General features: G+C 37.5%; 1 protein-coding gene across 1 annotated transcript in view; it reads right to left on the minus strand.

Annotated features, from left to right (window-relative positions):
* Positions 1–26,208, minus strand: part of LOC135081905 (nephrin-like) — a 183,528-nt gene that overhangs the window by 135,633 nt on the left and 21,687 nt on the right. The window contains exon 2 of the mRNA XM_063976686.1: positions 24,612–24,773. Within this exon, the coding sequence (XP_063832756.1) occupies positions 24,612–24,705 (94 nt within the window). The 5' untranslated portion in view covers positions 24,706–24,773. The remainder of the gene's footprint in view (positions 1–24,611; positions 24,774–26,208) is intronic.

The following is a 26,208-nucleotide window of genomic DNA, read 5'->3' on the forward strand; positions in this document are numbered from 1 at the left end:
GCCAAATTTCAGCCCGAACCTACGTCAGTCAGTCACTCAGTCAGTCACCTTTGAGTTATTATATTATTATATTTAGACAAACAGCACAAGCGATATTATCGATGTCTTCTAAACAACTCTTACATTTCTCATATAGAGGTTTTTTATAGGTGTTTGAAAACTACTAAAACTTTTATCTACCATTGTTCAATATGATTTCATTTGACTTAATATATTTAAGAAGTTTACAAACTTTCAAACCTACTGTATATGCCTACAATAAGTAGTTAGCTAATTTGAAGAAGATACTACTAGTAATTAAGTTAAAGTCAAAGTAGCATTTACTGCAAAGGGATTAAGCATGTGTGAGAGCAGACAAAATTATTCACTTCTTCAGAATTAAAATTCTCAATGAAGATTTTTATGTCGATACTAAAAAAAAGATACAAGCCTCAGCCAGCATGGAGAGTTTAGGCCAAATCCTTAATTTCATCATCATCATCATCTCAGACATAGGACGTCCACTGCTGAACATAGGCCACCCCCAATACTTACCATGCTGCCCTGTTGGTAGCGGCCTGCATCCAGCGCCTTCCTGCTACCTTTATCTGGTCGTCGGTCCACCTTGTGGGTGGACGTCCCACGCTGCGTTTTCCGGTACACGGCCTCCACTCCATAACCTTGCTGCCCCATCGGCCGTCAGTTCTGCGTACTATGTGCCCTGCCCATTGCCACTTCAGCTTGCTAATCCGTCGAGCTATGTCAGTGACAGTCAGTCCTTCATTTGCCTCTGGTAAATTAGAGCACGACTTGCTCCTGCAGTGGAGACTAAACTTGTCATTATGACATATTTCCCATATTGAAACTGTCAATGTGCCAAACTTATACTTCAGTTAAAAGTTATTCCTTCTTCTTCTTCTTATTCGTAACGCTCTTGGCATAGCGGTCGTGGTCACGTTGAGGCGTTGTTCACATCGGTTGTAGAAGCGGATACAACTCTCCTCACGATCTCTCGCCATCTCTCTCTGTTGGCAGACTGTCTGGTGCAGTCACATACGTATACGCTGTCTCCCACTGCCGATTTCACTTCATCGGTCAAAAGTTATTTGGCGATTGAAAAATCAGCCCTTAGAATTAAAATTTACTTGTAACGGAGTAATCCCACTTCCACCACAGTTGTTTTAAATCTAGAGCTAATAATTACCTTGCAATATTGATTATTGACACTACGAGTACATCCTGTGAGCTGAAATCTCGGCTAATTTAGACAAACAAAAGCAGGTCAAAGTTAAAACCGGGCAACATTTTAAATCAGTCAATACTAGTTAGCGACCCGTCCTGGCTCCGCTCGACTGAAAGGTGTAATGTATTATGCAGCTAAACCTTATTTTTGAATCTTTTGATGAAAACTGCATTAAAATTATTTGAGCAGTTTTTCCTCGCAACCTTAACGATGTCGTCGGTCCACCTTATAGGTGGACGTCTCGCGCTGCGTTTTCCGGTACGCGGCCTCCATTCCAGAACCTTGCTGCCCCATCGGCCGTCAGTTCTGCGTACTATGTGCCCGCTACTTACCAATCGATCAACATAGAAAGCATTGGGGAAGGCCTATGTTCAGCAGTGGTCGTCCTATGGCTGAAATGATGATGATCATGAGCAGTTTTTAAGATCTAAGGGATCGTTCCCACGGCAATCCAGTTTTTCGGAATTCATTAATGCAATATCCCGCAAAACTAGACCACGGTAATACTATCATACAGTATTGTAACTTCATATAAACGGGCGAAACGCGAGCTTTCCTTCGAAATTCAAATCTAGGTATGCGCTCGACATGCAAAAGTCGGGGGTGTCGCGAATGTGCCACAGTAATAAACGGACGATGCCGCGATGTGTTGTTTTTTTAAACAGTACCTATTTATACAGGGTGTTAGGTAAATGGGTTTATAAGCCAACACTAGCCCATATTAACATTAAATGGTATGGTGAGTCAGTGATATCATCATTTTAATTTTTTTAATTTTCATACAAAATAAAATTCATAAAATCAGATTTGTATGAAAATTAAAATTATTAAAATGATGATATCAATTTTCTGACTTCACCATACCATTAATTATATGCACATGTTAACATGGGCTAGTGTCGGCTTATAAACCCATTTACCTAACACCCTGTATAATCAAGCATTTTCGTGCGCCTCAGTCGAGCGAGGCGCATACATTTTACGGTCGCAAATTTATAAGATTTGTTACTAAATCTTAACACAAATTTATTTTTTTAATTAAATGTACTAATAACAAAACAACATTCATTTTTATCCTATTTCATTCACAACGTATTTTGTTTGTCAAAATAAAAATAAAAAATACAATTACAAAATACATTTTTACAAAACTAGATAGAAATTCTAAGTAGGCAGATGTAATGAAAATAGGGTCTGCAGGTGGGCAGCCCTATCGCATGTTGTCATACCGTGACGTTCCACGCGGCTGTTGACATTTATTTCAAAAATATGGTCAAGTTGGAATACTGTATAGATAGTATTACCGTGACTAGACTGTCGTGTGAACGTGTTTGAAATTCGAATTACAAATCCGAACAGATTGGTTTTTTGCGGGACACTAAAAACAGGATGTTCGAGTAAACGTTAATATAAAAACGGGACCCTGCAACAAACGTGATGTCTCCTTGGAAACAAGCCCTAAGTGTATAAAGAAATGGAGTGAATTTGATTTACGAGTATAGTTACTATGTAAAGATCTATTTTCTAGTTAACAAAGGAAGGAAATAACTAGTTTAAACTTCTACATTTTAACAGGTTCCGACGTTAGTTGGTCCTTTGGGACTACTCAACGTTTTATTGGCGGTCAAGCTGTAGATCCTGGATACACAGGAGTTGCAGCGATGGGAACGAGAGGTGAGAATAGTCCCGTACCACTTACAACCACAGGACAACATATTAGCTGGTTCGTTCGTTCGTTCGTTTCAGCCGAATGACGTCCACTGCTGGAAAAAGGCCTCCTCCAAGGTTTTCCAAGACGTAGCGTGGGCAGGTCTCTTACTAGGTGGACCGACGATCTGGTGAAGGTCGCGGGAAGAGCCTGGATGCGGGCAGCGCAGGACTGTTCATTTGCTGGTGTTGACGTACAAAACTCACGCCCGTATTCACAAACAATACTATGAGGTCTCAAGTGAGCGTGAACGCACAGGGTGACATACGAACCAATCACAGAGCTCTATTCAACGCTGTGCGTTCAATTTGTTGCTTCACTTAAGTAAGCATCGTTTTTGAATACGGGGGTCAGTCACCTATAGGTACACAACACAATCACCAATGTTAACTTCCGAACAACAACATTATTGTTCGAACCAGCCAACATTTCCCCGCTTACATATTATATCCAGACATAAATATTTAATACAACAAACATCATAAATACATACCCTATTTTGTATTCCGGCATGAGAACATCGTGCAAGGAATGTTAGAGCTGCTCAGTTTGCCAGTTTCCCACAAAAATGGGAGAATAATCTTTAAATTTGCTTCCACGTGCCATGTGGGGAACAATTGGGTTCGTGTGGAAAAGTCGTATGAGATAATGAACACGATTGTGGGAAACCTGAAAATTCGTGTCAACTTTAGGCTAAAGTTTTTTCGTGTACCTACGCAGCTACGCACTTAGTATCGTATTACACTGTATGAGCTTTTTATAAAAGAAAATGAAGGCATGGAATGATACGAAACGATTAAAATGTTGTACCTGTCTGAAAATTGTGATTAGTTTTATTTTTTCAATTTTTTATTAAATTTTAGTACAATGATCAGATTCTGTGAATGGACACAGAGGTTGTGGGTTCGATTTCGACGTGAGACACAGTTTAAAATCCCAGTGTGGTAAGGCCATGATTTACGTGAATTAATAAACCCGTAAAGTATTCCGTGCTTCAAGAGAAAGCCATCGGTCTGAGGTGGAATTGTGTAAAGCAATCGTAATCATATGACAGTTCTAACGTACGATAAAGTCAGTTAAACAAAGCGTTTGAAAGAATAATCGTACGTTATGAACTGTCAAATGATAACGATTGCTTTACACAATTCCACCTCTGATTCCTTTTATCATACTTTATTTGAATTTTCAGAAGGCGACGGTAGCCTACGGGTTAAGCATCGAAATACCGATCGAAATACGCTAGTCCGACCCCGTCGACCGCCAGACTATTGTGGTGAACCCAAAATACAATATTTAAATCAGCAAGGGGTATTTGTACAAACCCATACAATAAAAATATTTCAATTATTCAATCCGCGATTGCCGATATAAATTCCCTCTAGAAAAAATAGCAAGACTTTTCTTTCACCAAATCGTTATTTTTTAAACTGCCATCTTTTCATGCGTGTTTCGCATAAAATGAAATATAACCCCCAGTTTATTATGCGATCAATAAAAACAGTGAGTAAAAGCAAAAAACACGCGTCCCAAATAAAAACTCTTTATGTATGAATTGCCGAATAAAATGTCCCCTAGTACTGCCGTATAAAAATACAGTTTGAAAGACAGACAAGTTCGTCCTTTAGACTCCACATAAAATCCCCTTCATTGTGCACTGTATCCTGCTTAAATCTTACTTAAATTCTACTTGAAAAAAAAAATGTTACTAAAGGGTCAATTAACCATACCCATATCTCAAGTACCTACTTATGGGTAGGTACAGTTGCTTTTTCATTAGGTAGGTACACAAAACAGATTAATATTGAAAGAAACAACAACACAATGTTTGTTTTTTAGTTATAACATTTGACATGGTACCTTCTGAGCATTCTATGAGTTTAGTTATCTACGACACAGTGCAAACAGACACAGTAAATCGACCCCGAATAAGACACAATACAAGGGGACCTATAAAATCCATATTTAAATGGTTTCCAACCATAATTAGTGCGGAGTTAAAGATTTTATCAAGATTTGTAAGGGAAATCTAATAAAATCTTTGTAATTGAAGTGTAGTATTTTTAATTTTCTTCACAATAGGCACTCAATTATACTTAAATGTACGTCAAGAATATTTTGAGGATTATTCAAAAGATGAAGAACTGAAGAACAGCCGTAACGCAGTCTCATAAAGGTCCACAATAGGGACCTAATGCTCGTTTTCACCATCAATCCCTAATTTTTAAGTGACCACTATGAAAACAAAATTCCTGTTATGTGTTACCATAGGGGTCGCTTAAAAATTAAGGATTGATGGTGATAATAGACATCAGACCTTCTATATCTTTGTGAGTTATACCAGTGATCCCCTGATGCCAGGGACTGTAAATATACACTTTGAAGCGGACCGTTCAAGGTACTTCAGTGGGTGATAAAGATGCACGAAGAACTCCAGCTATGAATTGGGGGATATTTTGTTGGTGTGAGTGCAAAGTTTGGAGATTTTGGCTGGATGTTTCGCATTTTTGGGGAAAAAACCTACTTGAAAATGCAAACCCAAAGTTGATACAGTTTGCAACCTTCTTGGAAATGGATGAAAAGTTGATACGATTTGCGTTGAAGTCTGAATACTCAATACTCAATAAGTTTATTGCTTTCATAATAGTAATATAGGTGTTACAATGTGTTAATACAGATAATTATGGACCCAAAAACTAAAATGTATCTTTTTTCAGCGAATTACTTAATTATATTACAGTACCTACAACTTCGAAAACTTATGCCTGTTTTCACCATCAATCCTTAATTTTTAAGTGACCCCTATGGTAATACATAACAGGCATTTTGTTTTTATAGGGGTCACTTAAAAATTAAGGATTGATGGTGAAAACGGGTATTAAACTTATAAATTTGATACACAGTAATAACTTATCTATGTATTATAGAGTTAGTGTTTTAGGTGTATAAAAACTGCATGGTCAAGGTACAGGAGCACCACTGCCTTATATGTCAAATTAAACGTCCAAGTAACTTACGCTCAGATTTCGTCCGCTAGTCTTAAAAAAGTCCTGAATTTAAGAACACCTAGACCTCTTCCAGTCCTGAAACACTTAAATGCCCTCTTGAATAGTTTAGTGGGCAGCAAAGTGACAAGGGCTGCAACAAGTTAGCTCGTGAGAGAACACGTAGCGATACTTTCGTCTCTGTCAACTTTTCCCAACTTTGTTTGTCAGACCGAAGCACTTTGTGGTGTCAGACGTGGTCAGACTTCGTTTGTCACTTCGTATATGACTAGAAATTGTTCTTCAGTTATTAGTTCCTATAAATATGGATTATTGGATCTGTGTGAAGAAGCACGGTAGTAATTTTATGATGCGAACAGCTAGGGACTGGAATTCGTTTCCTGATGCTGTTTTTCCCGAAAATTATAATCTGGGAATTTTCAATCCGAGAGTGAATAGGCACTTAGGTGAATAGGTATGGACCATCCTTGACTCTATCACACTTATTAAAACATCAGATGCGACTGCGGTCAAACACATGCATAAAAAATATTAATAAAAAACGTGTAGACTGCTCACCTCGGGATCTGCTACTGTACGTACTATAAAATGACATTTAAAAAAGTGTTTTCGAATCCATAAACACTATTTTTCACTTCTAATATTATATTTTTAGGATTTCACTGTACCTAAATATGACTTACTCGTAGACACTCAACTCTTTTTTTCTCATACTTGCTAGAGAAAAGCACTTGGAGATTTTATTGCAAATGTAAAAAAAGATCGTAGTCAATATGGGTTATTTCAACTAACTTCTTTATCCCCTGCCATAACAGTTGATCCATTTATAAATAATTTTCCGCCTTATCGAGCTAATTTCCTCATCATAATTAGTTGCTGAAAGAAGTGGTTTCGCTTTGTATCTATCCGCAACTTCCTTGCTTGGCAGCTGGTATTAAAAAACTTTACTGGCGGACATTGTTCGCGTCTCGACGCTTGTCTCTAAAAAACGGTAATTATTTAATCCATTGCATAAAAGAAATTAAAACAAGCGATCTTGCTAATTGCCGGTTTAACCTCTCGAGCTCCATAGAGCTTTTTTATTTTATTTTCATTAAGAACCCTCTCCATTTATCGATAGGGATTTTATACGTTCGCAATTAGCAACGAGAAATATTTCATGTTGTATTCGCAGTTAATTAACCGGTTATTTTAGATTACATAACTAACTCACTTCCTCTCGGTTAATTTCCCAGGTGGCTCGCAAACTGCTGAAGAAACTACTTAAAATTAGACAAGAGATTCCAACAGTTTTAGTAAAATTTTCCCATTATTGCTGTTATACAAATCAATTCTGAGTAACTATTTTGAATATCCGTTTAACTTCATCATTTAAATACATATTAACGGGAATGAAACAGCTTTATGAAATTCATTTCTGCCTCCGGAATTAAATCTTTGACTTAGGTAAAAATCCGTAAATTACCTAGTACCTATTTGTTTTTATATGATTGACTAAAAACCTTAAGAAATGATTTAAATATCTCTTTTTTAATTCCACAAACATGGTAGCAAGTACCGTTTATTAAAGTACCCAACAAGATCTAGAACAAAACAAATAATTCCCAAACACATTATACAAAACAGGACCTAAAACACATCCCTGAGCGACACCAAAAATTATTAGATTACTTCAAAACTCGACTGCCAAGTTCGTAAACTGAATATTTCCAACTAGAACGTGAAAAGAACATCATAGTTGGGAAAGTTCATCAAACAGCGATCTCGGTGTGGGGGCGTGCCATAGAGTTATAGAGTGAAGTTATCATATAACGGGTAATATGCCTCCGACGATCCGCCCGTAACCGCGTAACAAACGTAACCTAGCCACAGTAAAAAAGCAGTAAAATATGTCGGTTTCTTTTTGCATTGACACAAGCATGTCAGTAACAAAAATCTGTGCACGAATTTTCATGACATAATGGCTGCTTTGCCTGGTGGTTTCTGGCATAAAACAAAAAACTAAAATGTTATTAAAAGTCGACTTTAATACGCTCCAAATTGAATATTTCAGAACAAAGAGCAAATCATTTAATTTCAAGGATAAATATAGGTTTTGATCGGTTGAAAATTAAAATTAAGTTTTTTGCAATAATTTGTACCTACCTATTTCACAAATTACTAATAGTCCCGTTAACCTCTCGTGCTAAGTTAATTTATAATGCTTATGACAAGCGAGTTCACCACAATAGTTCAGCGATGATGAGGTTCGACCCAGCGTTCCTCGAATCTAGAATTGGCCAGTCCGACATCGACACCGTTAGCCTGAGTTGCATTATCTTACTTTAACTTTGACAAATGTCAAAAATCTTCAAACTTCACACAAAAAGCACCGGTTATTGTTACTTTTACGGTTATAAGGGGATGCAACTCAGCCTTAGGCTATTGTTGCTTTCGCAATCATTCCAGTAGGCCTAAGATGCGCGCCCTGATAAGCGGTTATCACGCCGTTATCAATTTTGCCCATACATTTTGCCGTCGATAAAAGTTATCACGGCGCGTATCTTAGGCCTACCGAGCGTAGTTTTGTAATACAGAGTTAAGTCTTTATCAAGAAGCAAAGTTTAATATCCTAAGAATGTATCTCGTTGTCTTACTACATCTAATGTACTATGTAATGACATGTGGAGTGCGAGGGTTGCCAAAGTAAGTCAATATAACACGAGGCCGCGTCTAGATATTTTATGGCACACCAACTACTTCTCTAACGCCATTGAGGTTTGTTTGCGAGTTTATTTCTCTGAAATTACAGATCCGATTCTCAGCGTTGTACGTGGGTGTGATACGTTATATTATTATGATATTTAAGTGGAAATGTTTTTATATCACAAGGACGTAAAGCCCGTGTATGCTCTACTTTATAAAGCTGGAAAAGTAGTACTTGAATATTAAAGTCATTGTAAATAAGATCGTGGTTAATTACACTGAGATTAGTAACATATCTTTTGTTGTTTTTAAGACAGAAAAGGAAGTTAACCACTATTACCTCATCATTATTTCATTCCATACATACTGATAGTCTTGCCAAGGAGCGTCAAGTTATACGACATTAAGAGTATGTAGACCTTTATGGAGTACTTAAAAGTATACACTCCTCATTATTATGCTCTACCACGACTTTGCGTGGTTTTGCGTGGACCTTCAGGTCACCATCAGCGGATGCCGAGAAGTCTGTGGCTTAAGAAACTCAGTCACCTTTTTTATATCTTTTTTTTTATCCACAACGAGGAAGCTCTTGGCCTGTAAACCACCTGATGGTAAGTGATGATCAGGCCGAAGGTGGAAGCGCGCTTCACCCGGAATTCTCAACCACAGAGGAACTGGCTATCTTACCTCTAATTGCCGTAACACAACAATGCTGTTAACATTGTTGTTATGGCGACAGACTTAGGTAAGATGGTGGTAGCTAGCCAGGCGGACTTGGATCAAGCCCTGCCACCAACCAAAGCGAACAGAAAATTCTGCCTCCACTGGGAATCGAACCCGGGACCTCTGCGTCTGAAGCAGGTAGTCTAACCACTAGACCACAGAGGCGGATAATATCTATCAACATACATTTACCTATATGTATACATTGTTGATGGAAAAACAGTTTGAACTATCAGTTAACGTTATAAAAAATGTTGATAATATAAAATAAATTATAGATAAAACAATAATGAGCCCTCTGAGGCTGTGATTGCCGAAGTAGCCGAGCGCTGGAGGAAATTTTATTCGGAGTAATTTCCTTGGACTTGCCTGAGATAGTCCGAAGACTTAGATAGTGATGTGCTATCTCTAATCCAGAACTATGGTATCTGGTACGAAAGATAGATCAAGAGTCACGAATTCCTATCAAAAAATTTACCGTCTCAAGAGCCTAATACAATCAAACCGGTATCACTAATACCAGAATTCGGTCCCAAATTCCAACTATCTTTACCCTCCACTATCGAATCTGGCCACTACTATCTCCACGATACTATTTGATGTTATCTGGGCATAAATAAAATAACTAACCTGTATCAAATTGGTATCACTAATACCAGAATTCGGTCCCAAATTCCAACTATATTTGCCCTCCACTATCGAATCTGGCCACTCCTATCTCCACGATACCATTTGATGTTATCTGGCCATTAAAGAACCTTTGAGCCCGTGAAAGGTCGCGGATGTCATGTAAATATGCCATGTTTGTACTTGTCAAAGGCTTTTAACCGAGAAATACCGCTTTATACATTTGGGGTCGATCAGATATTTTGTACACCATTTTACGTTATAATATTACGAAGAAATTCTCATAGGTTTATGTCGGTATTATCCTTCTATAATTTCAGGGAACCGTTCTGCCTTTGTGTGTGGTTGACAAAAGTGATTTTATTTTTTTGCAATTAAGCCTTGGGAAAGCGCTTTTACACATCGGACTACTTCGGGACAATAATTTAGGGTAGTATTGAGAAGAAACAGCGCAAGAAACTCACCTCAAAAGTATTTGGTATAATGGTAGTTCCATGAAGGACAATTAACCTAAATAAACCAAAAATAACCCATGAGCTAACTAAATTGTAGAGGGCGAATGATTGGATTGGAAGGACAACGTCAGAAGTCTTATAATAGTTTCAGTCATCAGTCGACAGCAAATCACACTTTAGAATAATTTTTGGGAACTTTACATTTTTAGGGCAAATGGCGATTAAATCGCCCCTATTTAGATACGTTACCAGTGTTTAGCTCGACTTATCATCGTCTGTATAAGGTATGTTCCGTTGTTCTAGCTAGATGAACGTCAAACGCAACAACGCGACGCGAAAATATCAACAAGTGCTAGGAGTCTCAAATTATCCATGGGGGTTCATTTTAGAACTACTTCACTAAGTCGGGATTTTGCAAAATTCAACCCCCAAGGGGGTGAAACGAGATCCACGCGTACGAAGTCGCTGACGGCCGCTAGTATAGTATAATCGCGTGAAGTATTTTGTCGCGTTACGTCGCATAGCGTCACTTAGCGTCGTGTCGACTCCCACTCACCTAGGATATCCGCAAGGGAATCCATCATTTGCCATATCGCAAATATAAAACACTTTTGATGGCCCACCTACGGACCCTGCTGAATATCAAAAGTGGCCGTCTATTGTGGCAAATTCGCGGACATTTAGTGAATATGGCAATTTGTATAATGTCCTACATTATATTCCCTCCCACATTACAAGTATTCATAGCCGGCGTTTTTCCTTGTTGTGTTTTTGAAGTCTTTTCAGGCAATCAAAAGGCTTTGCTTTTTTTCGGTATTGTTGTTTAAATCTTGAAATTGTGAGGAGGTTTGCTTATTCGAGGGGGTAATGGGATGGATTTCCATAATAAGCTTGATCAGTCTCTCTCTCTCTTTCTCTCTTGCTCTAAGGATCTTGTAATCAGTTAAAGATTATTCCCGAAATACTTTCTAGAAGCCGAAACCAAAGTTTAAAAAAACTTCTTACAATGCCATTTTTTGTCACATTCCAAATTATTGCAAAGAACTAGTTTTTATCTGTGGTTTATCTTTCATAGATTTCGATAAATTAGCCGAGTAAGTACCTGATACCTAATTTGTCAAGTTTATATTTACGTGAAGGAGTAATAAACATTTTTTTTTATCCGACACGAGGAAGCTCTTGGCCTGTATCTCACCTGATGGTAAGTGATGATCAGGCCTAAGGTGGAAGCGAGCTTCACCCGGAATCGTCAACCACGGATTAACTGGCTATCATACCTCTAACTGCCGGAACACAACAATGCTGTTAACATTGTTGTTATGGCGACAGACTTAGGTAGGATGGTGGCTAGCCAGGCGGACTTAGAACAAGCCCTACCACCAACACCAACCAAACCGAATATAAAAATCTGTCCCCACTGGGAATCAAACCCGGGACCTCTGCGTCTAAAGCAGGTGGTCTTACCAGTAGACCACAGAGGCAGTTAAAAACAAACAGCCATATCCATCCAACAGATTAAAATTAAATATTAACCATTGCTACAAATATCAAGGCAAACGTAGACGTCAGTAACTCCAACAATTCGTACAGTGGAAGCCAAATACATCTGTCTCATCCAAGATTAGATCATCAACATGCATTAATTAGAGCGATCCAATCAACCACATCATTAATCCAAACATGTCTCCGAGACCCAATCATCTGAGCCTGACACGTTCGGTCTCGGGTTCGAGTCCCCGGTGAAATTACCACGTTGAAACGTTTCTAGTTAGCCGTAACACTAACATTGATATTGGATTGGTACTTAATGTGCTGTTAACTGGGCTACAGCGCAATTATAACAGCCATTCCATTCAAATCAAATCAAAATCGAATCATATTTTATTCAGTAGGTACTTAAGCCCTTTTCATTGGGCACTTGGGGGCACTTTGAGTTATTGGACAGATCTTTATGAAATTAAAAATAGCATTTCTATTACAACAAGAACCTAAAACATTGCGATTAATGGAGATAAATGGTGAAAAGTTGCAATTTGTATTTGAAAATTCGTTATGGACGTTCAAGGGGTGTTTTGTCCCATAACTGGTAGAGTCCAATGGAAGTTTACCCAATACTTATGTATGTGATGCTTATTATGTAGCTATGCAATATCAACTGTCACATTAGTTCGAAAAGTTTATTGAATTGTCTATTAACGGTAATTTAGTCGTAATAATTATGTGATTGAATGTCTACAAAATCCTTAACTATTTTTATAGCATTGTACACAAAAAGTGCTAAAAAATCAGGAGGTTTACTCTTTACAAACAACAATCAACAACTAAAGCTCAGTTGCACTACTTTATTTTAACCGTAACATTAACAATAACCGGTGTTTTTGTATGGAGTTTCACAGATTTTTGACGTTTGTCAAAGTTAAAGTAAGTTGGTGCAACCCAACCTAAGACAAAAAGTGTGTAAACGACTGAAAGACTGATCTTTCGGTGCTACACCATGAAGGCCTATGTAATTGACTTGAGTTGATTTCACGTCTCCCTCCAACGTGAAGCACAGAAAGAGACGGCGGCATCAGTTAATATGGAAGTTAATTGGAACGTTAAAATAATGGGATAGGCTTAAAAGGTTTGACTTGTAAGTTGAATACTTAATTAAGTAGTCCCCTGTTAGGTGAAAAGACAAATCTTGTGGGTTTTTATTACACTCCCTTAATAGATGACTTGATAGTTAGCAGTTTGCGCTAAAATATTCATAGGTTCGAATCCTGGAATAGACAAAGAAAAGTATTTTTTTGGAAACACGACAATTTTTAATTTGGGATCTATCTAGAATTCAAGAAAGATTTTTATTACACTTCCTTAATATTATGTCGACTTGATAATCTAGCGTTTTGCGCTAAAATGTCGATGGCTTAGAATTCTAGAATGGGCAACTGATTTTTGAAACACGAGAATTTTCAATTTTGCATCTAGATCTATAAAATAAATTAAAGAAGGAGGAAGGGCAACTCGTTTTAAGATCACGAAAATTGGCCTCACGCACAATGTCCTCTCGCAAAATATCTATCATTGTTGACACTTTCTCAAAAAGTGACCCTAATTTTTAGGGATGACATTTTGCGAAAAACGTTAATGCATTAAGAACCGAGCATTTTCTAATAAAATAATGTTTGCATCTTTACTGGTTAGAAAGATATAGTTCTAATAGGCTTGGAGGTCTTAGATGGAAACTAAGACTGAAATTGACTCAAAATCATCACTATTTTCAGAAAATCTATATTTTCAAAACGAATTTATATGTAAGCTGTAAAACTGTTCTATAAAAACCATTTTGAGATTGTGGTTCTTCATTAGGAATAAGAATGTGTTTGTTTGTCACACAAATTAGGCCATCCGTCCGTCGAACATATTCTACACATTTGTTACAAAGTGACACCCTTTCTTCCCTATAGTTTCTCGGCTACCTTCCTTTGCTTTTTTAGGTGTGTTATGAACACCCTATATAATCTCTCGGTGTTTTCGTAACTACCCACGACGTAGAACGCTTGCATAATCCGTTCCACGACGCTCCGGAATTGAAATGTATGGTAAGTCACATACAGGGTGTCCAGTCCAGCGTCACAAAACGAATTTGCATAATGTTCCTTCATAAGCGTCCAGGAATAGGGTTTTACAATGAAAATACTGGAAACTATTAAGTATTATGCTCTGGACATGAATGTTCTTCTTGTGAATAGGGAAATAATATTCTATTAGCTTTTAACTTTGGCTTTAATAGGATAAATATTGGATTGTCACAGAAAGATGTTACTAAAAATATTGTGGCTTTCTATCGGTGACACTTTTTCAAAATCGGTTCAGTATTTCTAGAGATTAAATACCAACAAACAAAGTCACAGGCTTTCTATTGGTACCTACAAGTTTTTTCAAAATTGGTTGAGTAGTTCTAGATTCTTACATAACACAAATACAATAATAATACAAACATAGAGACTCCATACAATTTTTCACTACAGAATAAAAGTACCTACCTCCTATGTATTTCGACAGATCAAAAAAGTTAGCATTAATCTGAAAGTGTTTTTATTTGCATATCACACACAAATCTTATGTAAAAATATAATATCTGGTTTTACTCAGCAAAGTACCGGTTTATTAAAAATACTAAAAGCTCTCAGCCTCTAATAGCTAATATAAAAAGTAACAACTTTTGTCCCAAAAATGTTTGTTAGCTTAGCTTTGTCGCAGTAGAAAGTAGTTTCAATTTTTAGTATAAATGAATTTTCGTCATTATCATAAAATTCAGAGATGTTTAGCGGTTTACTCGTTTAAGTGCACATCACTAAAAGGATTTTTCTTTATAACTTTTTCTACGGAGACACCTACGTTACTTTTTGGTCATATAAGTCTCATCTGTGAGTATAACTGTATATTTTTTTTAATAATAATAGAACCTCACTATCTCTATAACAGGGGTAGCCAACCGGTCGATCGCGACTATTAGTCCAGTCGATCGTGTGGCAAGGCAAAAAATATAAATGAAGACCAGACTGCGCCACGTAATTACCAACTACATACTGCAGCATCGTCTTGTAACATTTTTCAATCGCTGTTCCGTCATGGTATTTATCTTCTATTCTACGCAGATTTCAAGAAGTATGTAAGTGGTAAATCGCACAGGGTTTCGTTAGTAAACAGTAGATCTTGTGTCTAATCAAGTTGGCCACCCCTACTCAATAACAATATAATAGCTTTACATAGGTACTTATTAACCGACTTCAACAAAAAGAGGAGGACCTCAATTCGGCTCGTATTTTGTACTGTTGTACTTGTTACTTGAGCGAATATAGGAAAAATCAAATTTACAATGGTATTTTGTATAAATAAATAAATATCCCTAGACATTTTACACTGCGCTTCTAGTCCCAAACTAAGACAACGGATATAAACATAATTAAATTTTTTTTTGTAAATACATACATATTTATACATAGAAAACACCCAGTCCAATACAAACAAATATGTTCATGCACACAAATGTTTGTACTGTGCGGGAATCGAACTTGCTACCTCCGGAATAGTAGTCTCTTTCAAACCACTACACCAAACGGCCGACCAATGACAGAATGACAGAATTCATTTTTTGTTTCAGTTGATATTTTGAAAGAAAAAAGCGTTGCTGAAAGACTAGGTATATTGTGCTTCCTTGTGATTGTATATTTCAGTCCACACCTTTTCAAGAAAATAGCAGCGCGGACTAGCCTTGCTTAAGCTTGCTTACATACGTAAAATATTCAGTAAATAATAACAAAACATGCGGCATGTTCCTCTCACCACGATGATACCCAGAATAAAGAGCGGCTCGTTAAAATACGGATCGAACGGTCCCGTAGAATCCCGGATCCCGAATCCCGGAGTCCCGGGGGTGTTAACGCATTCGCCGCGCGCTCGGGCCGCATACGGTGGGTCCCGGGGGAGAGCCGGGAAAGATTATGGTAGCGCTGTAACGCATTTTGAGAGCGATTGCCGTGACATGGGTTTTGCTGGCGTCCACAAGAATTGAAGAGTGAGAATCTGGTAGTTTGCCTAACTGTTTGACTGCGACAATATTACATGTACACATATGTACACACCCAAACACACGTTTAAAGATAACATCTTCATCATTTCAGCCACAGGACGTCTACTGCTGAACATAGGCCTCCCCCAATGACTTCCACATCGCACGGTTGGTAGCGGCCTGCAGCGCCTTCCTGCTACCTTTATCAGGTCGTCGGTCCACCTTGTGGCCTGCATTCCAGAACCTTGCTGCCCCATCGGCCGTCAGTTCTGCGTACTATGTGCCCTGCCCATTGCCACTTCAGCTTGCTAATTTGTCGGGCTATGTCAGTGACTTTAGTTCGTTTACGAATCACCTCATTTCTGATTTGATCTCGGAAAGAAACACCGAGCACTGACCCGTTTAAAGATATAGGTTATGTGATATCATTATCATTAGGTACCTATGCAGTCAACACCTGCCGACATGAGTCGTCGACTTTTGACATGGGATTCTGTAGAGGGTAGTTGAATGGAAGTAGGTGTCACCTATTTGAATCCCTTAATTAATCTGAAAATCGTGACACACTCCATCGAAACAATACGAAACAAGTATCGATAAACATCAAATCAAGCTAAACATTCGCGTATTCGATTAAATCAGAATGAATGGAAACGTACCTCATTCAGAACATTTACCTCTCCTAATCCAATTAGCATGGCAAACAAATTTGGCAAATGTTTAAAGCCGATTACATTATAAATGTATTATGTAATACACGTGGTATCATATAAGTACTAATATGATTACGGAGAGGTAATTTGATTTTGATCAAAATTAATTTTGGAAGGTACTCTTGCGTATATTATTATTTAACTCGCTGATCCGGTGAACTTGTTACCCATAGACCACCTATACAGGGTGTTGATTTCAATCCTCGCCATATTTAGGTGATCTATTATGACATATTATTATACAAACGCATTATCCACCAAAAAAAAAATTACGACGAAAACGAAACGAAAGTGGAATTTTTAGCGAATATTTTCCGTCCGACACAAACTGTACTGTGGCTCGCAATACTGCAATACGTTTTACACTGTCTGACAATTTTTTTACTGATTCGTGATCAGAATAATCTATCAACTTTATCAACTCGCTAAATATGGCGAGGATTGAAATCAACACCCTATATTCATCAGAAATAATGTGGGTTTGTAATGGTGAAAGAAATTTTCAAATCGGTCCAGTAGTTTCGGATCCTATCCTATCAAACAAACAATCAAATCTTTCCTCTTTATAATATTACGAGTGTACTCGTAACTTCGTAAGTACTCCAGAACCTTGCATACTATGTGCCCTGCCCATTGCCACTTCAAATTGCTAGTCCGTTGGCTATGTCAGCGACTTTAGTTCTCTATTGTCGCTAATGCTGCTTTTTTGCAATAAGAAATTATTAACCTTGCCATATTCAAAGTTTTTAAAGCGTAGGTAAGTAAAATTAAAGTAAATGCCTGGCAGCTTGTTGTTGTAAATAACATCAACATTAACAATGGACCTTGTTTAACTATGTTTCTACAACAACTCGAAACTTTAAAGAAAGTAAAAGTTTGAATACACAAAACATTGGCATTCAAATTTTGTTTTCTTTCATAAATTTTTTCGTTCGAAAAGAAAATAATTTTTGAATATTGTTTACATAAAACACAAATAAAAATTAAAGACGGTGAATTTATTCCGTCTGTGTTTTCGTTCTGTATTTTGAAGGTGATTCAGTTTACGTTCGCGAATTGTGGTTGAAACTTATTAACTTTTTTATATTTCTTCTTTGTATTTTTGATGTATTGTTTTATGCATACTTTTTAGGGGTTCTTAGCAATAAAAGACTGCTTATTGCGAGTCATAAAGTCCGATTATCTACTGCCAAACGAAAGAAATAATGTGGAAAATGTTATGGAGAAAAATAGCACACATAAAACTAAAATAAAATTAATAATCCAGGCCAAAGCTAGGCAAACGTTAAGCCATAATACCTACTATGGCGACTCTATAATGTCACATTGGGCTATGGCCGCTAAATCGTTATACAGGTACCTAACCAAAGACATGATCATATTGTTATGGTATAGGTGGAGCGATAACCTCACAAAGGTAACGGGAAGTTGCAGGCCGCTACCAACCGGGCGATGGGGATGGAAATCGTTGGAGGAGGCCTATGTTCAACAGTGGACTGAAATGATGATGATGATTACGACGAGACAACTGGCGTTCGAATTTCAATACGTTAGTGCATTATGTCATTGAATTACTTATCGAACCGGCCAAAGCCGCGGGTAGCCGCTAGTATAAATTTTCCATCACCCCTTTGACGAACTTGCCCGACATATACATGAGCCAATTTGCTTCCAATCGAACCAATCACGACCACTATTTTACAACGCCATGACATTTTAAAATTGAATTTAAATCGAAAAATGCGTTCGTTAAAACGAATCGAATTTACATTCAGTGGGTCATGTTCTCATGTTTTTACGAGTGGCTTTCCTCGAGAGAATTCCACGTATCTCGCTAACAAGGCAAGTTTATTTTCAAATCAATATGACGAATGTTCCTTTAAGCGAAACAAATGGCTGTATGAAGAGATTCGAGACGTGATTTTTTAAACATTACCTCTGCGGATGAGAAAAATGTGTACCTACTAAGTCTATGTATAACTAGAGACCCGCCGCGACTTCGCACGGGTGCTAAGTATACATATAAACCTTCCTCTGGAATCACTCTATCTGTTAAAAAAAACCTCATCAAAATCCATTGCGTAGTTTTAAAGATCTAAGCGTACCTACATGGCATAGACAGCTTAAAGTGACTTTGTTTTTTACTATGTAGTGATTCACAGTAGGTTCTTAATATAATATCGACGATCTCATATCTCATCGATAGCGATGGCGACGATGTTATTAAAAAATAATGGTGTAATATTTCATCAAAATCCGTTCAGTAGTTTTTGTGCGTAAGAGTAACAAACATACCTACACAAGTTTTTGCATTAATATAGTAGGATAGAAACACGCGAAAGTAACTCATTTACGTTTTTGTACCTAAAAAGTTGTCCTGGTTTTATTATAATTAGGTATTGCTAAATGAAAACTGTCCTAGCAAAAAACCAAGACTCTTTTTTTCATAAATACACGCGTATGTTTTATCAAGAGACGCGTGGTTTTTGTGATTATTATTTACTTAAATCCAAAAGACGAAGGCGTGGGTGGAAGGTATTTAATATTATCATATCTTGAACTACCTACAGCTTATACAAAGGAACACAAGACATTTTCCTCTAGAAATAAAAACAAGTTATAACTCACAAGTTGCTAAGTGTACCTTGTTTCTAAGTAGACAAAATGGTTTGCTACTTGCTTATAATTCGGTATAAGCTTTAGAATTTAAATCAAATGTACTGAAACGTTTTGTACTGATAGTCATTGAGCACGCAAGCATTTGGGCACATTAGCTTTATTTCAAGGCTTTACTTACTAAGTCCAACCCTAAAAACTTCAATGTACACAAGCTATACTGATCTGTGCTCTATGTTATTGATAATGAATTATCATAATACTAGCTTTTGCCCGCGGCTTCACCAGCGTGAAATTCAGTTTGTCACAGATCGTCATAAATTATAGCCTATAAGTTATTCTGGGTTATAAACAATAACTGTAAAGTTTCATCAGAATCCGTTCAGTAGTTTTTGCGTAAAAGAGTAACAAACATTCAGACGTTCTTAGAAACTTTCGCATTTATAATATTATTAGTAGGATTATTTAACAGAAAAGTTTTCCAGTGGTGACCACGGACTGGTAAAATTCGGGCATCAAAGGACCGGTCACTAATACCCACTTTACACGGACCGGAAAACGTAGTACATAGGGTGACATTGAAATCGTTGGCATCCTTATAAATCAAAACTCTACTCATGATACAGTTAGGTTGCCTGTTTTGAAATTTTAAGTCATTGGTTTTGTCTCATATTCAGGGAATGTACTAAATACCATGAGTAGAGTCTTAGTCGTGAGGATGCCAACAATTTAAAAGTCACCCTGTATAAGCGTAGCGCAATGTATTTGTACTGACAATCTGGTGAAGGTCGCGGGAAGCACATAGATGAGGGCAATGCAGGACCGGTCGTTGTGAAATTCCTTGTTAGAGGCCTATGTCCAACATTGGAAGTACTTTTGTTCGAAAAGAACGAACATTATTTTATAACATACTCACTGAAACACCTTATACCACCGTCATTACCTACATTATGCATCAATAGCCGTCCCCAAGTCCCTATTAAGGACTTCCCTAAACTTATAACTTATATTTATTTCCCCGCCCGCCTTAACAACCAGAGTTTCGCTTTTAAAACTGTTCAAATGTTTCTTTTCACTTTCCCTGTTTCATATTCCGCCATATTTGAAATGCTAATGTAGCTACGAGACTTATGAGTCATCGTAACTTTATAAATTGAAGGAGCCCCGGTTTTTGTGATGGAGAACGCTATTATTAGGCTTGTTTGTAAGACGTAGCCGTAAAGGTGTGCATTGTCAGTTGATAGGCTGGGTTGCTCCATCTTACTAAATTAAATCTTAAAGCTCGTTCTAAATATTATAACTCAAAGGTGACTGACTGACTGACTGACATAGTGATCTATCACCGCACAGCCCAAACCAATGGACGGATCGGGCTGAAATTTAGCATGCAGGTAGATGTTATGACGTAGGCATCCGCTAAGAAAGGATTTTACGAACTTCACCTCTAAGGGGGTAAAACGGGATCCACGCGTACGAAGTCGCAGGCGGCCGCTAGTTTCTAATGTACCCGTTTTCACCATCAATCCCTAATTTTTAAGTGACACCTATGGTAACACATAATAGAAATTTTGTTTTTGTAGGGGTCACTTGTTAAAAATTAGGTATTGATGGTGAAAACTTGCATTATAAAAATGAATTTCTATTTCCTTTGGTCATCGTATCACGTGTGAACGGCTTGATCGATTTCTTAATTATTTTTTTGTCGTGTTTGTTACTGTCAGGAGAAGGGTCTTTAATTATGTAAGAAAAATAAGGAAAGTAACATGGAATATATAAAAAAATGAGTAAACTTAACGGTTACATTAAGTTTTCTTAAGATAGGACTACGTCTGCTGGGACAGTATTTGACCGCTTTTGTGGTTCTATTCTCAGTCGGAGCAGATTTTATGTTCGGTTTGGTCGGTGGTAGAGCTTGTTTCATGTCCGCCTGGATAGCTACTACCATCTTAACTAAGTCAGAACAATGTTAACAGCATAGTAGTGTTCCAGTAGTTGGAGGTAAGCTAGCTGCTTAGTTCCTCTGTAGCTGAGGATTCTGAGTGAAGCTCGCTTCCACCTGCCTGATCATCACGCCATCAAGCGAGATGCAGACCTTCCTGGTTAAAAAAACAAACGTGAAAAATCTGTCAAACTCCATACAAAAACACCGGTTATAGTTATAGTTGCAGTTAAAGTTAGGTGGCGTAACTCAGCCTAATCTCCGATAGCGTGAGTCATGCTAATAGAAGACACACCTCCAGTGACAAACAAAATTGGCCGCCGTCAGCAAAGATATGGTCCAATTTGACCGACTTAACGTGCCCCCCGAAATTCATAATAACAATTCTTTTTCAGAATACAGGTTGATTCAAGCCTGCAATGATAATTTCACAAACCCGGCACACTCTATGGAGCTATAATATGTGTTTTCCACTTCGGAATCGAAACAGAGTTTATTAATAAGTAACGCCCGTTTCCCATATTCAAGGCTTGTCCAAATCCGGATTTCAACTGTGAAATTTATTTCAGTTCTAGACAATTTTCGATTCGATTACACTTTAATATAAGTATGCGTGTTTTCACCATCAATCCCTAATTTTTAAGTGTAACACATGGCAGGAATTTTGTTTTCAAAGGGGTCACTTAAAAATTAGGGATTGATGGTGAAAACGGACAGTACCTAGTCTTATAAACAATATGAAAATGTAAAAAATTCGAACACCGCAGATATTTTGACCGAAAATATATTATTATTGAAATTTAACGGATTTTGATTAATTAGGATTGAATATAGAAAATCAGCATAAAAACATCCTAAACATAGATGACAACAGGTGGAGAATAATGCTCAATGTTAAACTAACTAAATAAACTATGTTAAACTAGCTTCTGTCCCCTATTTCCCCCACGTGTTTCAATGATGCTGTTAATATAGTGATTAAATTTAATGAACTGTCATTTAATACAATCACACTAGAACAACAGACCTTGTAAAAAATCGAAAAACCTGTAATTGTATCTTCTATTATTCACATACAAAAATACTTTGAGCCGATGAAGCAATTGCGGTCGAATTCAATACGATAGGTAGTCAATTAAAATATCCACGTTGTTTCGATTTCAATAACAATTTATGTGTTTACTTCTGATTTAGGTACCAATTTCAATTGGTCTTGTGAATTTATTAGTCTGTATTTTTCAGTTTCAGTGATAATGACTAGCCGCTATTATTTGTCATTTATCTGTTGGTAAATATATATTTTTTTTATTTCTGTCTTTTTCTAGGTGTGTCTATCACAATCGGATCGAAAGTTTTTCATATTTTTGTTTTTGTAAAAAGCAAAGATTTGTATTTTTGTACGTTTGTGACGAATGAACTCAAACTATTGAACCGATTTCAAATGACTATTAGAATCGTATTCATCATCATCATCTCAGCCATAGGACGTCAACTGCTGAATATAGGCCTCGCCCAATGGTTTCCATGTTGCCTGGTTGGTAACGGCCTGCGTCCAGCGCCTTCCTAAGATGCTACATTATCCCTAAGTAACAAAGGCTCATAACAGACCAAAATTCATTATTTATAATAACGAAGACAAATTACTCGGATTCTGTAAGTGACAAGAAGCACTAGAAATAGTTAAACAAAATAGAAATCATTGAATCGAATCGCCAAACAAAGCCGTGGACGATCGCTAGTCCTTTCATAAACATAAGACGGATATATTTTTCTCCATTAGTCCAGATTATTCTTCCCTCTCTATCTAAAAGAGCCTACACGTCCTCCAAACGGCTCTACTATTCCCAACCCAAATCCAATGACATAAGATTCCTTTTCGCTTGTGTCTGCAAAAGCTATCGCCTGACGCTTCTAAGCTCGGTATTAACTTTCAGCTATATCACTGAGCTTTTAGTCACCATTGAGATCCCAAAGAAATATGAAGTTTTTGTGAGATATATCGTAGCGATTTGTCGGTAATTACTTATCGAATCGCTAGTTGTTATTAATGTGATGTTATAAAACCTTTTAGGAAATAAGTCATTTATTCTACAGCTGATACTTGTAGCAACCGCCTAAGGTATTATTAAGGATGGCCACAATTATACGTAACTAGCTTTCCGCCCGCGGCTTCGCCCGCGTGGAATTTTGTCTGTCACAGAAAAACTTTATCGCGCGCGTCCCTGTTTCAAAAACCGGGATAAAAACTATCCTATGTTCTTTCCCGGGACTCAAACTATCTCTATGCCAAATTTCATCAAAATCGGTTGCGAGGTTTAAGCGGGAAAGCGTAACAGACAGACAGACAGACAGACAGACAGAGTTACTTTCGCATTTATAATATTAGTTGGGATTGTTACTTTTGTTTTTGTTTTAAAACTGCACGTCGTGTTGTAATGTCGATGTCCCTTCTTTGCTCACCCCTTTTGAGAGATATCGAACTCGAGTCGATGTCTCTCTGAAGGGATGCGCGAAGCCACAACAAGGGCTCTCGCGGAAGACCAGTTTCTTGACATGCCCTTACGAGCATGTCAGGATAAATGCTGAGCGGGAGCCACTATTTTCTATATTCGTTTTGTGTTGTTATTGTTTATAATTTGTGCTTACTGTGTTCAATAAAGTCTATTTCTTTCTTCTTTCTTTCTAATTATTAGGTGCTTTTCATATGATGATACACTTGACATGAAAAAAGTCAAGATGTCTGGCGTTGAAATTTTCGGATTTCAGAAGATTCAATCAGACCTCGGAGAAAATTCTGATTTTTTAGGCAGAGTTTCAAGTCTACTCTAGTTCTGAGTAGAGTCCCCACGAAAGAAAATCAATGTAATGTGCTTAATACTTATTTCACACTGATGAACATCCTGACCTAACTATCGGCCATCTAAAAGTCGGTGGTCTGCGCCGAGGCTAACTTCGATCTTAGGTCAATCAATATGGAGATGTATGAAAGTGCGTACATTATTACACCGATTTGGTATCGGCCGTTTGTTCATACAAATTAAAATCGAGCCCAACTATCGGCCAACTAAAAGTCGATGGTCTGCGCCTAGGCTTAAGGTAGATGTTATGTCAATGAGGGCTATCGTTTTTACACTTAACAGTTGGCACCCCTGGCGATTGACAGGACCTTACTCTACAGTGGCGCCATCTTGATGAGTGCAAATGCGATAGTCCTCCTACCACTTTAGCGCTCACAAGTTGGTGCCACTGTCTTCGCTACTAGCAAGTGACAGGACCTTACTCTACAGTGGCGCTAACTGGTGAGTGCTAAAACGATAGCCCTCATTAAACGACTATGGTTAAACTACGTTCCAGTTCCACTCACCCAAGTCCTCATGGTTGTTGTCCTCCGACAGGCCCCTGCAAATGGCCCCCACGAATACAAGCAGCGTGGCCCACGCGGCTGTCCCGGCAGCCATTTTGGATCACAGCGCCGCCATGCTGTCAACACGCCTCATCCGATTGGCTCTCTCATTGTAGGGATGATCTGTGGAGAAGATATCTGGTTTAGTTTCAAAAAGTGATGCTTATTTTATGCAGGATTTTTCGTAAAATCAGTATTTTTCCGTAGTTGTAATGGTTGTGATGGTATAATCAATAACAAATAAGCTTTTGGAAAGAAGCTTTTACTCGATTGCTGAATTTTTGAAATATAAGGAATAATAATTTATAATCATTAGTCGATGCAGGGTTTAATTTGCTTGTATTTGATTGTTTGTGTTTGTGACGTCATGACTATTAATGTAATACTGACTAATATTGTATTCTACTATAAATGTGGATACTTACTACTGAAAATCAATATTATCTAATAAGATATTTAATGTTAATCGACATTTAATAATTATGTAATACCAATCGACATTTTTAATAGTATGTAACATCAATCGACATTTAATAATAATAATATACATGTAATACCAATCGACATTTACCTAATCTATAATTTGCATGCTAACTGACATTGGCTAAATAGGACTGCACTTTTATAAAATACCATCCACCACTTATGTATTTACCCTATTTATAAGCAAATAAAGAATTTGAATTTGAAATAAAATTAATCATCATCATCATCATTTCAGCCATAGGACGTCCACTGCTAAACATAGGCCTCCCCTAATGCTTTTCACGTTGATCGATTGGTGGCGGCCTGCGTCCAGCGCTTCCCTGCTATCTTTACGATGTCGTCGGTCCACCTTGTAGGTGGACGTCCCAAATAAAAGTAAACAAAAACATAATACAGAAAGAAACACTAAAAGACGATGTTGTGGTAGCCCTATACACCGTACCTGATAGCCTATTAGAGACTAATCTGTAAGATACAACCTCAACTTTTAATGGGTCTCAGATAGAGACCTCAAATTCGTCTCTGAACTCATCTAACCAGTAACTAAAGTACGGCCAACGAGAAGCGATACCAAATGTAAACAAACCCAATGTCATGGGTGAACCCGTCTGACTTTGACATATTTTGGCGGGAGAACGAGACATTACGACAAATACACAAGATGGGAAGAGACAGAATATATTGTCAACTCGACTGTCGTATCGACCTTTTGTATCGCTGCTATTTGGCCGTACTTTAGAAAGCTTTATTTGTTCGATAGCGTTTAAGTTAGATAGTTAACTAAATAAAACTTTACCAAAAACCAATGAAACTGGTCCTTATTCTATTACGTCATCAACAATTAATTCTCCGTCACGTAATATTGTAAAACCTCTGTTACTGCAACTGCATTACACTGAAACCCTATCACGAGCCTACCATTCTGGTAATTTGAGACTAACTTTGCTGCAAAATCCAATAAATCCCTGATGTGAACAGGTTTCCACAATATCCCGGGGCAGTGACTGTACTAAACGCAGGGCTGTCAAAATGTGGAAAAATTATTTAAAAACCCCGTGAACTGTGTAAATAA

This window comes from Ostrinia nubilalis, chromosome 20, assembly GCF_963855985.1.
Source record: "Ostrinia nubilalis chromosome 20, ilOstNubi1.1, whole genome shotgun sequence".
Lineage (NCBI taxonomy): Eukaryota > Metazoa > Arthropoda > Insecta > Lepidoptera > Crambidae > Ostrinia > Ostrinia nubilalis.